We start from the raw sequence: 16513 nt of genomic DNA, 5'->3' as shown, positions 1-16513 counted from the left end.
AGAAACAGACTTTTACAATAATAAAAGCCTGTGAGCAACAGACTTTTACAAAATAAAAGCCTGTGAGCAACAGACTTTTACAATAATAAAAGCCTGTGAGCGACAGACTTTTACAATAATAAAAGCCTGTGAGCGACAGACTTTTACAATAATAAAAGCCTGTGAGCGACAGACTTTTACAATAATAAAAGCCTGTGAGCGACAGACTTTTACAATAATAAAAGCCTGTGAGCGACAGACTTTTACAATAATAAAAGCCTGTGAGCAACAGACTTTTACAAAATAAAAGCCTGTGAGCAACAGACTTTTACAATAATAAAAGCCTGTGAGCAACAGACTTTTACAATAATAAAAGCCTGTGAGCAACAGACTTTTACAATAATAAAAGCCTGTGAACAACAGACTTTTACAATAATAAAAGCCTGTGAGCAACAGACTTTTACAAAATAAAAGCCTGTGAACAACAGACTTTTACAAAAATAACATCTGCGTTAATGCGCGATTAAAAAAAAAAAAAAAAAAAAAAAAAAATCATCGGCGTTAAATAATTAGCGAGTTAACTCGCCCAGCCCTAATAATTACATTTAAAGAAAGAACTACGCAAACAGTGAGGAAATACGAGGACTAACACAGCTTACTTGATTTAAAAAATTGGCCCGGTTTTGCTCGTGTTTTAAGACACAATCCCAGTCTTAACAGGTTTGAGATAAGACAGGGAGCAAGTTTAAAAGTGATTTAATCAGCATGACCCATACAGCTGCTTATTGATTAAGCAGAAGGGAAAAGAAACTGTTATTTGTCATTTAACTACTTCTGGGACACGAGTTAACCTTAGACAAAAAAAACAATGAGGCATAAATCTGAAAGCTGGGGGTGTCTTGAGCTCACTGAATGATGCAGTTAGGATGGAAGATCTCAGGAATTAAAGCCACCCACAACAACCAAGGGACTTAACGTCCTGCAGACAGGCTTCCAGACAAAAAAGCCTAGAATCATGTGAGCTGGATTTAACATACCTAACACGGAACAACTTACAAATTAGAACAAGTGGAGTAAGAGCTCCGTGGCAGGCAGAGCTATCCCCCTTCAGCACATTCTTTACAAAAGCCAGAGGTGCCAAAACCCATTTCCTTTAAGGAGCCACTGTGCTCGGTCCAGTGCACCAAAGCTCAGCTGCAGAGCTGGTTTATCATACTTGTGACATGCTAATTAACCAGACAAAACAATAGCTCTTCATCATCCGCATGTTTCACAGGATAAACACTGTTTCCTGGTAGAATGAGCCAAACTTAACCTAATTTAAAAGCAACGCTTCATATCGAGGTCAGGCCACTCAGGATCAGGAATGAGGGGGAGGGTCGTTAAGCATCAGAGGTAGTGACAGATGGTGGGTTGAGTGGAACTTAGCAGAGACGTGTGGCATACGTCAAAAACTAAATACGAACCCATCAAGATCTGGATCTTTAAACCCTGGAGCATACTCCTTTAAAAAATTACTCCCCGCAGGAGGACAATGTTGGAGCATTTCTGCACAGCCGGGGATACAGAACTGGGATTAAACCGGTTGACAGCTGCTCTGTTTGTCACTCAATTAACGTGGAATATTCACATTGCATATACAAGTGTAAAATTAGTTGTGTTTTTAAACTTAAGACAGGTGTGACTGTCTATATGACGCTTTCATCATGAAGCATCCTGAGCCAAAAAAAGTGAATGGAAAAGTCCAGAATCACCCACTAGAGAAAAGAATGACAGCACAGCTGGAATAAGGCTATAAAAGTTGCAATCCTTCCTCACCTTTGAAATACAGCGTTATTCCAGGTTCTTTTGTAATAATCCCCGTTATGAAGATGAAGTAAAAAACAAAAGTCCAGGTACTCCAACTGTGAGTGCACAGCCTTAATCAAGCTGCACAAATATCCAAACTCGTTCAGAAAGCCGGGGATGCTTTAAGGCCGTGAAACGGTCCTCTTGGTTTAAAAAAAAATAACAAAAATAAAAATGGTTTAGAAAGTATTTCTCTTTAAGGCCTCAAACCCACACAAAGTTGAGCAGGGGGCAGTATTCCAAGTTTGGCCGGCTAACTAAACGTTAGCATGCTAGCAGTAAGTGAGCTGGAGACTCGATGATTGCATACCTGGATTTGGAAGTAAAGTGTCTATTTTTGCACCTCAAAACAAACGGCCCCAGCAGTATATAAAGTTCAACTCGACGAAAATAACATTTCATAACTAACACTCATGTAGCGACACAGTTAGGTGACGTGGAAACTGATGCAGCCTCGCTAGCTAATTTAAAACAGAAATCTTTGGCTTGGAGTCAGTTTAAAGTCGTCAGCTAGCCAACGTTAGCTACTAGCCTGCTAGGTAGCTAATGATCCCTAGTTTGGTGTACTAACTCCCTCAATCTTAATATTTATTTGATATAAAATGACATGTAATGATACAATATGTGACAACAATGGATTTTGAAGTATCTAAAATATTATTGTCCTGAAATAGGTCTCCAAAGCTCTGCTAAAAATAATTAATCTATCAAGCTAACGTTAGCGGCTAACGTTAGCTTCCCGTCGATGCGGCGGAGTCGCGTCACCACATCACGGTACCGTTCAGCTAAGAAACTTCCACCTGAAAACTGAACGTCGGCGACGTTTTTAAATCCGTTAGTGAAATCCAAAGTGCAAATAAAAACTTAAATCCCTCTCCTTTCCCTCGGAGTTACAGGTGTCGTTCTCGGGATTTCCACCCCTAAAAGTCCGTGAGTCCGGGTCCTTCCCCGTCGCCTCTTGCCTGCCAGCCTCGGCAGTCGGGACAGCCAATGGTGGCTCTCAGTCAGGAGCTCTCGGCTTGCAGTCTGCGGGAGGAGAGCGCTCCTCAGGCAGGCAACAGGAGGAAAGGGAAGAGCAGCAGCACTCTCAGTTCCTGTGGGGACCCGAGGACTTTCTCAGCTCAGTCTCCACCGCACAGCAGCAAATTACAAAGCGGAAGCAGGAATGTGTGATCAACAAATGCATTTATTTGTTCTAACAGGTGTTTTTTGTCGACAACTACAATACAAGTATGTGTTGTTTTGTCTCCGACGATTTAAAAAGAAGATCAATCCTCCTGAGTATTATTAACCATCACACTATAAAACATCACATAACACGAAGAAATGTCTCAGAATTACATTTTTAGGAGCTATTTGTAGAGTTAGTTTTTTTTTTTTGTTTTTTTTTTGTTCTAGTTGTAAATTTAATTTGCTAATTATGAGTAACTTTATTTGATTAATTTCTGTGCTTTATTTAGATTAGATTTTTTTTTTTTTTTGCTAATATTCCTTGTTGGTTATTTGTTTAGAATATTTTGCTAATTGGGTCACACTGGGCACCTGGAGTCCCAGCATGCACCGGGGTGGGCCGATAGTTTTTTACCAGGGAAAGCAGCTGGTTTTCTTTGTTCTTTTGTTTGTTTTATTGTTTGGAAATAAATAATCAGAAAAACGCAAGAATTCATTTTTGGACATTCATCTTCTTTTGCCTGTGTTAAACCACATCCCCCATGATGCATCAGTGGCCTTTTGGTTTGGTTTGGTTTGAGTTTGATTTGTTTTTTTATGGACAAATGGTCACTACAACAGTTAATTGCATTGTTTCTACTGTTTTTGCTAACTTCAAACTTTCACCGTCACAGTAATAAAACTATTTTTTATAAAGTCGCATATTCTGCATGTGTATAAGATTTTAACATTTATGTTATTTTTTTTTAATTAAGGTTTTATTTATTCGTTGTAATGTAATAAAATAGGGGATTTTCTGATGGTTTGTACATCGTAAAAATTAATATTCAGCCATCATTTCTTCATATTTTCCTTCCAACCAGCCGGACTTTCCTGTCATTTTTAAAGTGGTCCTGATCAACAGTTCTCCAGCTTTCTGAAGCTCTTTCAGAGTTTTTCTTTGGACATTTTCTGCTTTTTCACTGAAAAAATGTGTTTTTTCTTTGTTAAACCACTTAACTCTGACCTATGAATCATCCAGGCAGAAAAAGGCTCCTAACTCAAGGGATGAAGTGTTGGTTTTTTCGTTTTTTATTATTTAAACTTGTCACATTGACAGAACAATGACATACTCAAAAGTATACAGTTTGTGTTGTTTTTTTTAACTTCACATATTCACACCTCCACATATAGTACAAATTGAAAGAAAATAAATGATTGTAGTGTGAGCTATCTCTTATAGAAAAATAAATATTGAAAGATCTTAGATGCACAAGATGAAAAAAAGGGATAATAATTAATAAAAAACAAGGAGAAAAGAAAAAGTAAGTCCATTCTAAACAGTTACAAGGGGTTAGGACAGGTTAAGAGTGTGTATAATTTATCTGCATGGGGATTATTTATATGTTTCAGACATTTTTGTAACAAGGATATATCATTTTTTGATGCAAGCCATGAAGGTGGGGATTTGGCATATCGACACTTGTGAATATAATATTTAGTAATAATGATGAGGTTATTTACCAAGAACTCTGTTTTTTTTTTTTTTTTTAATCTTTGAGGATTACACCTACTTGGATGTTTTGAAAAGACCAGAAATAATCAGTGTTTATGGAACTGGACGATAATAAGTCATGGAGAGATTTCCACAACTTTTTGGGCAGTCTCACTTTCATAAAATAGGTGTTCTGTTGTTTCCAGATTTGTTTTGCAATTATAACAGTTTTCCACAAGACATTTAAATCTTCTTTTGAAAAATTCATTTGAAGGATAGATGTTGTTTATATTTTTTAAATTAACTTCTTAACATTTTGGGGGAACTGGGAATTTTAAGTATTTTGTCTGAATAGTTGATTTTTCAGATTTGTTATAATCTCTAAGAATGAATGAGCTTTTTGCTATACCTGGTTATAAGGTGTTTTAATTATTTATTGTTACATTTTTCACTTACTAGGTCCAAATCATCTAACTTTATTTTATGCAAATTTGGAGTTGGAATGTTCAAGATATTGTTCTTTATTGATTGGATAAGGACGATGAACCAGTGTTGTGTCCACACAGAACAGACAACTCAGCAAAGAAGCCATTTTAAACTGGATCTTTAGGCACTTTGTTCCCAGCAGCCTGTCACAGAGACACATCATTTGTTCCCATTTCTTTAGCTGCATCTGTGAAAAACAGCTTCATAGTTTCAACTTTTTTCTACATTTACATTAAAACTGCTTTCAGTTACCAAAAGAGTCAAATTAATATAAGAAATTCAGTTTAAAAAAATCCTACTCCCGAAAAAATGAATGTTATCACGTCTAAAAGTAGAAAAGTAGGAAAAAAATAGACAATAATAAGATTTATATGTTATACAACATCAAGAAAATGTAAATAAGATTAATTTTAAAGCTTAAAAAAGGAATATAAGATATAATCTAATGACTAATTATGGAACAATTAATATAAATTAAATGATTATAAACTGTTTTATGCCACCAGAAATGAATAATCTAGAAGCTCTTTGTGGGTTTTAGACTGGAATTAAGATTTGTTCCCATTTCTTTAGCTGCATGTGTGAAAAACAGCAAAGATAACACAGTGTGACAGACAGAAAACAGGATTTCTGCAGCAACAAGGTGATTCCCAAAGAGCTGTTAGCTGAAAACTTGGCATATCTCAGCATGGTGTGCAGTGTGTCCTTAAAACATTTGAGGAAACTGGACAAGTGGAGGACAGAAGAAGAAGTGTCAGGCCTAAAGAACTATCTCCAGCAGATGAACAGGATCTGAAAGTGATGTCCTTAAGAAAGAGGAAAACATCCAGCAAAGACCTGACACAGGAGCTGAGAGATGCATCTGGACCTTCAGCTGATCCATCTGCTGTTGGCCCAAGCCTCATCAGAAATGGGCTCCATGGAAGGGTGGCTGTCAGGAAGCCGTTCTTCAGGATGTTTTAATGTAACTTTTGATGCAACACGTTGTAATTCAGATCTACAGAAACAGATAAAAATCAGACATATTGGAGGCGTTTGGGTGGAGAAACATTCTTCTAATTGTGTATCAGTTCAGCCTGAGGAGTAAATTCAGGTTGGACTTTTAAGCTTTTGGACTGGACTGATCATGATATCTTATCTACACAATTTAAATACAATGCATGAGAGACAGACCCTCCACTGCAACACGACCACACACTGAAACCTGAATTAAAACTCTTTGATGGAATCAGAATTTAAGGCGGAACTGTTGTTTCCGATCAGATTAGATTCAACAAGAGACCTTTTTTTTTTTATAAACTTTATTTAACTTCACAAAATCACAGTAACAGTAGTTATGAAAGAAATAGTGTACAGTAATGAAGAAAGGACATAAAATGAAAGAAGAACATAGTTAAAAATACAACGATAGAAAACTGTTAGAACAGAAGAGAGAGAAAAAGGAAAAAAAAAAATTACACAAGTAAATGCGAGTTACAAAAATAAGTTATAGCCTTTCAAAATACTTATTGTTTTTATAGCCTTTTTGTTAATTGAATTTGAGATTGAGTCAAGATACAATTTTACATCTATTACAAAGAGGTCGAAAAGTGGTTTCCTGTGCATTATTTTACTTTTATGAATATGAAATTTAGCAAGCAACAATATTAGATTGATAAGGTATGTGGGAGAGGAATCTGTCGCCTTGAAATCTGTGATACCAAGCAAAAAATTTTCAAAGAAAAGAAGGAAATCTGGTTGTATATAGTTGGATATCAGAGCAACAATGTCTTTCCAGAACTTCTTCGAGCATGTACAGTTCCAAAACAGATGAACAGATGTTTCTGGGTGAAGCTTACAAAAAGAACAGGAAATATCAACATCAGCTTTATATTTCTGAAGAAAGTGCTTAGTTGGATAAAATTTATGAATTAATTTAAAAGAGACTTCTTTGACTTTATTAGTGAGAAAAAACTTGTGTGGGAGAGACCAAATTTTTTCCCAATTAACATTCTGCACGAAGGAGTTCCAATAAGATACACAAGATGGGGATGAAACCAGATTTACTTGGAATAAAGAACGGATTTTAACAAGCGACCTTAAATTGGTCTGTTACTACACCGATGACATCACTAAACATGTGATTATTTTAACAGAAAACCCTCTGTATTGTATTTTTTAGCATTTACAGTACAGCTTTGTACACAAGTATGTTTCAAGGATGAATGAACGGATAAGTAAACAAACAGATGAAAATGGAGAGTGGTGCCTCGAATTGATCTTTTCACATCGTATTTTCACAGTTACAGATATCTAACATCTTCTCTACTGTCTGGATAAAGCGAGTAGCTGCGCCATCTTGTGGTGCACAAACACAACAATTCTTGCAGGACAGAATGTGCATTACATTGATTTTTATTCAATATATTTACATTTTTGTGACTGTAGTTATGTTCGTTGAGGGCTGTGAACGTTCACAATCCGATAATAACACAATTTTGACTGATTTTTACATTGACTTCAATATTGTGAAATTCTCATGAACTGCATCTATACTGATACTATTCAGTTAATGTAGATTACATTCCACTAATTAGAATAATATTTGTTATAAATAATAAACCCCAGGATCTTTATCGAGACAACGTGGAAGATTAAATTTAAATAAATGGCTGAATTGCATGAAATTCAGTCAGTGTCTGGAGGAAGTAAACATCTGGATGAGAGAGAATTTTCTACAATTAAATGAAGACAAAACTGAGATCATTCTGTTTAGGAGCAAAGAGAAGAGGGTCAGCGTTGGTAAATATCTTGAGACTCGGGACCTTACAATCACTGACCCAGTTGGTAACCTCGGAGTGTTGATAGACTCAGATCTGACTTTCAGCAGCCACATCAAAGCTGTCACCAAGGCAGCTTTTTACCACCTCAGAAACATCAACAGAATTAAAGGTTTCCTCTCCCAAACAGACCAGGAGAAACTCCTCCATGCATTCATCTCCAGCAGACTCCATCACTGTAACGCTCTTTTAACTGGACTTCCCAAAAAGAGCATTAAACATCTGCAGCTCATCCAGAACGCTGCTGCTGGAGTTTTAACCCGGACTAAGAGATCTGAACACATCACAGCAGCTTTAAAATCTTTACTCTGGCTTCCAGTCAGTCACAGAATAGATTTTAAAAGCCTGCTGATGGTTTACAATCTGTGATCTGTTCAGAGAATATAAAGCCAGCAGAGCTCTTAGATCCAAGGACTCAGGTCAGCTGGTCCAGTCCAGAGTCCAGACTAAACATGGAGAAGCAGCATTTAGCTGTTATGCTGCAAACAAGTGGAACAAACTGCCAGTGGAGATTAAACTTTCACCAAATGGAGACATTTTTAAATCCAGGTTAAAGACATTTCTGTTTTCATGTGTCTATGCATGAAATCTGCACGATATCTTTGAACTCATCTGGACTGTTGCTTGTTTTTAATCATTTAAATGATTTTATTTGTTTCTCTTTATATTCTTTTATGTAATTTAATGCTTCTTCCACTCCCTGCTGCAATGCTTTTATTTTATGTGAAGCACTTTGAACTGTTTTGTACATGAAATGTGCTACAAATTAACTTGATTTTGACTTTGACTTTGAAAACAATCGTATTGAACGGTAGAAAATACTGTTTTATTATTGGCTTAAAGAGAAGATAGATGTTGTAAATGGGAAGAAGAGAAATAAGCAGGACACAAACAAATGCTTGGGCATTTTTTATTGACCCATTAATAAAGAAAAGCCATTAAAAGAAGATATTTCTTGCTGAATCATAAAGAAAATTAGCAATAACTGATTCAAGCCGGCTCATTTGAAGCAGCAGAGTACTGATTATAACCGGCTTTATATCATGATGTTGTCTTTAACAGCAGAATCAGATTTAAAGTGACTGGACAGTCACCGGCAGCTGCAGGGGCAGATGATCCTTCTTCCTGAGTTGTTCACATTTCTCCTCACTAGAATATTTCCTCCTTTAGCTTAACTGAACACAGCTGCATTTTAAATTCTTCCAGATGTTTAAGAAAAAAAAAGAAGCATTAATTACTTTCAATGCACACGAGAAACGACACAGAAACCCAAAAAAACAGACACAGATGTAATCAAAGCGGGTTGATGTAATCAGCTGGCCCGCGCTGCAGGTTTAACTCTCACAGGAAGGCAGAGGCTGGTATTTGACCCGTGACGCTTTGTTTTTGTAAATGATCACGCCGCAGACCATCCCAACAGCAGCAAGAAGACATCCAGCGATGAAAACCAGGTTCAGGTTCAGGTTGACCACTGGGAAAAGGGAGAGGCACAGCCCTGATTTAGCACCGTCCACGTCTGATGTGGGACTCAGAAAACACTCCACACTGTTTCCATACCTGAGCCTCCGCTGCTGTCTGCTGAGCGCCTCAGGCGCAGGGGACCCTGGGAAACCAGGTGCTTTGCGCTCTGGATGACAGCCTCTCTCTTACGGTGGTGGTGGGTGTGACCGTTGAACCACGTGGAGTTCATGCACCCCTGTGCGCACCTGGTGTTGGGGTTCCCTGCTTCACACATCATGACTGAGCAGCTGATGTACACCTGAGCACAACAACACACAGCATCATTGCAGCTGCGGGCGTTACCCCCCTCTAGTGGGCAAATGTCAGAATAGCAGTAAAACGTCCTCAAAGCTTTGTCTCAACATCCCAATCATACGGTGGCCGACACGTGCAAACGCGATGCAAACGGCAAAACAAATCCAACAGTAAAATGTTGCAATCACAAAAAATGACCTGAGCACACGCAACGCAAACGGCAAAACGACTGCAAGAAAGAAACGCTGCAAGTTCCCTCAAAACACAGCGGAAGTTCGCCAGGCCACTAGGGGTCTCGAACTTTGGGAAAGTGGATTGACTATGGGAGATCGGAGGAGTAACGAAGGGGGAGAAAGTCAAAAGGTACGTTGTCCTTTATGTCTTTTTTAAACACTTGGCATAAAGACATAAAGCCCAACGTACCTTTTGACTTTCTTCTCCTTCGTTACTTTGGTCGATCTCCCATAGTCGATCCCCTATCGTATAGGGCCTATCCCACACAGGTCGAGACCCCCCTAGTGGCCTGGCGAACTTCCGTTGTGTTTTTCTCTCTTGCATGTGTTTTGGCATTGGCGTCGCATGTGCTCAGGTCGTTTTTGTGATTGCCGCATTTTTAAGCGTCTTATCAAGGATTTTTGATGTCTATGAATTTGGTTCTTTCTTTCTATTGGCGGTTGAAGGCCTTATGAAAGTCTGAGACTGAATCGCTGTGTCACTATCACATTTATCAAATAAAATGGAAAGTTTTGAATGGGACATACACAGGGATAGAATAAAGACTCCTCACCTGGTCGTGCAAGCCGATGAACTTGAAGGCCTCCATGCTGAACTTGAACTGCTTGTCGTTGGAGGGCGAGTAGATCTGAACGGTCGGGTCCACCGTGCAGCTGTCAAAGAGAAAGTCATGTTGCTCAAACAATGGCAGGAGAGTCTTTCTCTGAGCCTGGTTGTTGTCATTTTTAAACAATAATTGATTTTAAAACTCAAAAAGTAAGTCTGAAAGCCCTGATGGTCCTTTATCTCCACCTGAGCGTGCTCTCATGCCTACCCGTTCTCAATGATGGGGTAGGTTGGGTGGTAGTTGGGGTTGTCGTACGGTGCAGCTGTGCAGGACTCCACAAACATCTCGGTGTTGTTGACCGAAGACGAGGCTTCGATCTGCATGTGAATCCTGCTCCCTATGTCGTACTCCAGAGGGTAGGAGTTCGGGTCAATCATGGCTCTGAACTGGCTGTCGGGGTAGAACTCAAACTGGTAGGTGAACGTGCCGAAGCCTTTCTCCCACACTGTGACGTTCTTTCTGTGCGCCGTGAAGCCCAGGGTCACGTTCCCCTTTTTGGGGTACTGGCAGTAGAACCGAGCCTCCACCAGGTGCTTCCTGGTGATCAGCGCGCTGTTGTCCTTCACTGTGGTGATTTCATTCTTAAAAATAAGGTTGTCGTCGTCTTCCTGCAGAGTGAAAGGTGATGCGTTCGGTCCTTGTGCTGCTAATCAATAAATAACCGACAGAAATGTGTTTGTGATAGAACAAATGACGGCCGGTTACCTCGATCTGAGTGCCACAAGCGTTGAGGGGGATGACGGCGATAATGTGGGTGCTGTTGGAGTATCTCTCTAGGCTGCAGGCGGTGTTGGTGGAGTCACTGAGGCGAAGATGATCCTCTTGGAGTCCAAAGAAGGAAGATTTGTCAACCTCCACGGTCATCGTGGCTTCACCGCAGGTCACTTTGGCTTTGACTGGAACAAGAAACACATACTTTAAACCTTTAAAAACACATCCGACGACAGATGGTTGGAAATGGTGTGTCACAATTATGGCTCTGACTTTATTGATCAGATAATCTGATCAATAAATATCTATCTCTTTATGAAGATGGCTAAAATGACCAAATGCAGCATGATACAAGGGACAATGTTTCATAGCTTAAAAAAATAGCTCCTCTAAGTACACTTTTGCCAATTTAACCAAAAACTGTCATTTTAGCGTTGTTGCATTGCATGAAAATACACTTTAGTCTCACTTTGCTTCTTCACGATGTCCACCACAACACACCTCATCTCGGACTGATAGATGCCAGACCTGCAAACATCGATTTCAGGCAAAAAAGTTGAAAGTTCTTCTCAAATTGAACTTCTTCCTTTAACTTACATTCAATCAAAAGTTGTCAAATTCAAATCTAGGCTGCTTCATTCTCATTAATTGATCAAATACTTTGATAGAACTCAGTAAATGTGACTTACTGTGAGGTTGGAGTTGCATGGAAATGAGAATGGGATTGGGGAGGGGTTTGATAGCTGTTTATAGATGACCTGCAAAATATGGAGAGAGTCATGTCACGGTTTTTCACTCTCAAACTAATTCTGTCCTTAATTAAATGAGACCAAATCTCACCCTGTTGCAGATTCCGCAGCAAAGCAGATTGGATAATGATCTCCCAGGTCGTCTTCGATGGGTGTCCACCTGATGACGAACTCATCGTGCGTGGTCCTGTGCATGGTGACGTTTGTTGGGCCACTGAAGATGACATCTTGCAGTCTGCATGAAAAACAAAGCAGAGATCTCTTAATTACAGCAGATGTTGTCACGCTGCCACCAGGCCTCGCTAAACTCCATCTAACTTACACTGAATGTGTCGCCTGTGCTCTGATTCTGATCTCCAGCTCTTTGTTGACCTCCGCCTGGATGTGAGCTCCGTTTTCAGGTGTCGGAGTCAGAAACCTAGGCAGGTAGACTCCCTCCTGGCATGATGGAGCAGGTGGGTCCACTGGAGTTAACAAAAAGAAACATCCAATGAAGTTCCAAAGCTCAATTTAGGATCCAACAATAACAGGTATTTATGTTAAAATAGTAAAATTAAATAAAATTAAATATTTATTCCTTCCTACAATTTTAGGGTGTTTTCTTTTAAGAATCTTGAGCTGAGCCAAAAAAAGGTTCAACTGAAGGTTATTTCGATCATCTTGTAAATTGTTGGACCTGCTGGAATTATCTCTGCTGGTAATTTGGGGATTTTTTTTAACATTCTTTGAAAGGTGAGATAAGTGGTAAATGAAACGGTATAAAGAATATGCAGTATTAGCTGTTTCACTGAGACATGGCTGCAGTCTCTTCCCCACCTTCAGACTGTGTGGGCAGACAGAGACTGCAGACAGGGTGGTAAGAGTGAGGAAGGAGGTTCACATTCAAGTCATGTGACCTATAAGTTCGTCTTGTGTATAAAAACTTGATTGGTTGAACTACAACCCCAGAGTTTTGTTGGGTGCAGTTCATGCTTGTTCAACAATCATCAACAACAACCGTCCTTACCGAGTAAAGAGAACTGCAGTGGTAGTTTACTGAGGGGAGGAGTGTTGACGTACGCCTGACTTGAGGTTCGGTACGACCTGGTGGTGGTGGTCGGTGTTTGAGTGGTGGTCGGTGTTTGAGTGGTGGTCGGTGTTTGAGTGGTGGTCGGTGTTTGAGTGGTGGTCGGTGTTTGAGTGATGGTCGGTGTTTGAGTGGTTGTCTGACCCCACCACCACCAGGGCTGTTGAGTTGAGGTGGGTGCAGTGGTTGTCTGACCCCACCACCACCAGGGCTGTTGGGTTGAGGTGGGTGCAGTGGTTGTAGACTGCCACCACCAGGGCTGTTGAGTTGAGGTGGGCGCAGTGGTTGTCTGACCCCACCACCACCAGGGCTGTTGAGTTGAGGTGGGTGCAGTGGTTGTAGACTGCCACCACCAGGGCTGTTGAGTTGAGGTGGGCGCAGTGGTTGTCTGACCCCACCACCACCAGGGCTGTTGAGTTGAGGTGGGTGCAGTGGTTGTCTGACCCCACCACCACCAGGGCTGTTGAGTTGAGGTGGGTGCAGTGGTTGTAGACTGCCACCACCAGGGCTGTTGAGTTGAGGTGGGTGCAGTGGTTGTCTGACCCCACCACCACCAGGGCTGTTGAGTTGAGGTGGGTGCAGTGGTTGTAGACTGCCACCACCAGGGCTGTTGAGTTGAGGTGGGTGCAGTGGTTGTCTGACCCCACCACCACCAGGGCTGTTGAGTTGAGGTGGGCGCAGTGGTTGTCTGACCCAACACGGCTTGCCTCTTTCTCCTTGCAATCAGTGGATGCTTGTGAGAGCGGGATCCATCTGAGTAAGATAGATCGATGTGCCCTCGCGAGTAGTCTTCTACCACCATCTCAAATCCATAAACGCTGGGATTAGCAGGGGAGTATTGGTAGTGTAATGTGCAGGAGTCCTGACAACGTAAGCATTTCACTATTAAATGAGGCAAAGCAGCAACCTGGTTTATGTCTAATGCACGGTTATAACTCAACTTTCACACTAACCTGATCGAGGTGGAAGCCTGAGGGTTGGTCGCATCGGTCACACTCCAGACCCGGGATATTCCCATACCTGCATCGGACTTTATCACCATCAGGATCGAAGGATGCCAGCTTGTAAGTCCGTGGGCAGTTCTGAGGAACTCTTCAACAGACATTCAGACAAGTTAGAAACAGTCTTCCCAAAAACATCAGAACAACAAAATGGGACAAAGAATTACCTCATGAAGGGAAGAATGGCAATGTCTGGTGATCTGTTGGGTTCTCTGGTGTCTGATCTTATTCCCAAATCCACAAGAGTATTCAGCCTCCAGCTAAAGACTGAGTTACGTGTTGAAACCCAGCAACAGCTTGCTGCCCTGTTATGAGGAGACAAGACAATTTTCAGATGTGGCAGCAAATTACTTTATGCAAGTCTTGTTGGGTCAGATCTACAAACTCTACCCAACAGATAAATTATATCAACAGCATCAACATTATTAATTTAATGTAAAAACTCACCACATCTGAAACGGTTTGTCACTACTGAGAATCCTTGTCTCAACTGTTTCAGTTTCACACCATTGGCTGTTGTATTGTGGTGCATTGGTGCTCTGATCAATTACAGTTGTCGAAGTTCCAGTGGTGTAACCACAGTTGCCGCTGTAACAGTTCTGCCACCACCACCAGTAAGACCAACATCCATCAAAGGTTTCCCTGTTGCGCATGACCAACTGTGGGAAAAGACTGGATTAATATTGAAGTAAAGATTTCTGACATGACTTCACTTACTTCCAAGGTTCATGACGACTGGAAGAAAAGTTCAGATGATATTATAAAGCTCAGCTTGACCCAACAACCAGGACACAGAAAAATACAAACTAACAATAAGATCATCATGTAGATGTGTGCTGGGTGTGTGATTATACATTTTCAGGCCAGTTACTGTGAGGTTGGCAACAAGGAGTAATAATGGACGACATGGGTGACACCATATACTGTAAATGAAAATGTATTGATAAAACACAGATAATACAGTATTTAATTAAACTAACTCTTTGGGTTTTTTCAGGTAAAAAAAAGAGAAATCTATCAGTTAATCTAAATTAAATAAAATATTTAATTCATCATTAATTTTCATAATCTGGTAACTTTCCTGCAAATTTGACCAATTTCTGTAGACTCACACACACACACACACACACACACACACACACATATATATATATATATTTGGGTTGGGCAACGATTACAATTTTTAATCTAATTAATCACATGATTTCCCTGATTAATCACGATTAATCGCATTTGTACGCAGAATCCCAAAAATGAATCCAAAAGTAGTGTATAGCTTTTAGCATTTAGCTTTATTTTAAATGTGCTGCCATATGAATGAAAGTGCCATAACATTTGTTGTGCAAACACACTTTTAACATCAGCATCTTTCTGTAGTTTTTATGTAGAAGCCTCGCTCCACTGTCTGTTTCCTTGAATGACTTGCTGCTATCAGTTGTGTGTTTTGCCTTTAAGTGATATTTTAGACTGGAACTACTACGCTGAGAAGACAATTCAACTTGGCAGTGTTTACAGATGACTTTGGTTCTGTCCACTCCGCCGTCTGGAAGAACTTTAAAATGAAAATGGCCGAGTAAAAGTTCCGTACCCTTCTCCATGTTTGGTGGATCCGCCGATTACTTTCTTTTCCTGTTCCACAGCAGACAGCAACAGAGTTTTACAAAATAAAAGCCTGTGAGCAACAGACTTTTACAATAATAAAACCTGCGTTAATGCGCGATAAAATATCGATCGATGTTAAATAATTAACGAGTTAACGCGATAATAACGAGTTAACTCGCCCAGCCCTAATATATGTATATATAATGTATATACACCATTATTATCATTATTTGTCATCTATTATATTGTTCCCTACGTATGAAGTCTCTTAAAGTCACATAGAAATTCTTGGAAAACTACCAAGCAACCAAATATTTTATTCTCTGTAGTTTCTAGTCCGTCTTTCTTATTTCACACGACTATTGAGGAGACTGAAACATGTTTTGAAAACTTGAAATCGAAGATGTGAAGAAAAAATATTGTAAAAAATCAAAGAAAAACATTGACAAAAAAGTAAAAAGTGAAACTAATCTTAGATTTAAATATGAAACAGTAGCAATAATGATGTGAAAATCTGATTAATTTTGTCCAGATTCACACATTATTTGTGGCTCGCGCTGAATAAGATATAAAGCTCCATGTCTCACCTTATATGATCCATCAGGGTTTCTTCCTTTGTAGCTGAAGGTTGTGCTTCCACCAAAGAAATGAGACGCCGACACCAGCGACACCAGCAGGAGCAGCTGAAGGAGGAGCAGCACTGATGAAGCCATCCTGATGCTCCAGACTCACCTCTGTCTCCCGGGATGATGCTCACATGCACCTGCAGCATCTTATATACACCTGTCCGGAGGAGGTGGGGACACTTGAGCTGAGATTTATTGGTATGTACTCAGTGTTTCAGAACAATAAAGCAGCTGCAGAACTGGTTTGAGTTGTTTGAAGATGCTTACTGTAAATGCTTGTAAAAGCAGCACAAAGACAGGCTTGGGAAAAAGAAACCTAAGCACGGTGGTTGCATTGATTTGGGCATAAACTGCTCTTAACTCTTTCATTGCACAGAGGTCAGTAA

At 40.0% G+C, this 16513-nt stretch overlaps 2 protein-coding genes across 14 annotated transcripts in view; both read right to left on the bottom strand.

Moving 5' to 3' along the window:
* The window catches only part of ppfia1 (PTPRF interacting protein alpha 1), a 75445-nt gene extending 72523 nt beyond the window's left edge, over positions 1–2922 (bottom strand). For 3 of the 12 annotated variants that reach the window (XM_075467559.1, XM_075467602.1, XM_075467550.1), the window contains exon 1: positions 1798–2922. The gene's annotated coding sequence lies outside the window, so the exon portion shown is untranslated. The remainder of the gene's footprint in view (positions 1–1797) is intronic. The other 9 variants (XM_075467541.1, XM_075467585.1, XM_075467577.1 and 6 more) reach the window with 5 other exon arrangements.
* A 5748-nt stretch (positions 2923–8670) lies between these two features.
* LOC142382063 (uncharacterized) lies at positions 8671–16262 on the bottom strand. 2 transcript variants are annotated; one of them, XM_075467528.1, is made up of 15 exons: positions 16089–16262; positions 14347–14558; positions 14067–14204; positions 13852–13990; positions 13570–13760; positions 12839–13518; positions 12155–12296; positions 11924–12067; positions 11773–11841; positions 11553–11611; positions 11078–11268; positions 10580–10980; positions 10319–10418; positions 9334–9535; positions 8671–9247 (listed from the first exon to the last, which is right to left on the bottom strand). In XM_075467528.1, the coding sequence occupies exons 1-15, from the start codon at positions 16212–16214 to the stop codon at positions 9111–9113; spliced, it is 2931 nt and encodes a 976-aa protein (XP_075323643.1). In that variant the 5' UTR covers positions 16215–16262; the 3' UTR covers positions 8671–9110. The 2 variants fall into 2 exon arrangements, with proteins under 2 accessions (XP_075323643.1, XP_075323634.1); XM_075467519.1 differs by having other exon boundaries at positions 12839–13760.
* Positions 16263–16513: the final 251 nt, after the last annotated feature.

This window comes from Odontesthes bonariensis, chromosome 1 (genome assembly GCF_027942865.1).
Source record: "Odontesthes bonariensis isolate fOdoBon6 chromosome 1, fOdoBon6.hap1, whole genome shotgun sequence".
NCBI lineage: Eukaryota > Metazoa > Chordata > Actinopteri > Atheriniformes > Atherinopsidae > Odontesthes > Odontesthes bonariensis.
Note: the sequence above shows the minus strand (reverse complement) of the source record. Positions and strands in the feature narration are given on the sequence as shown.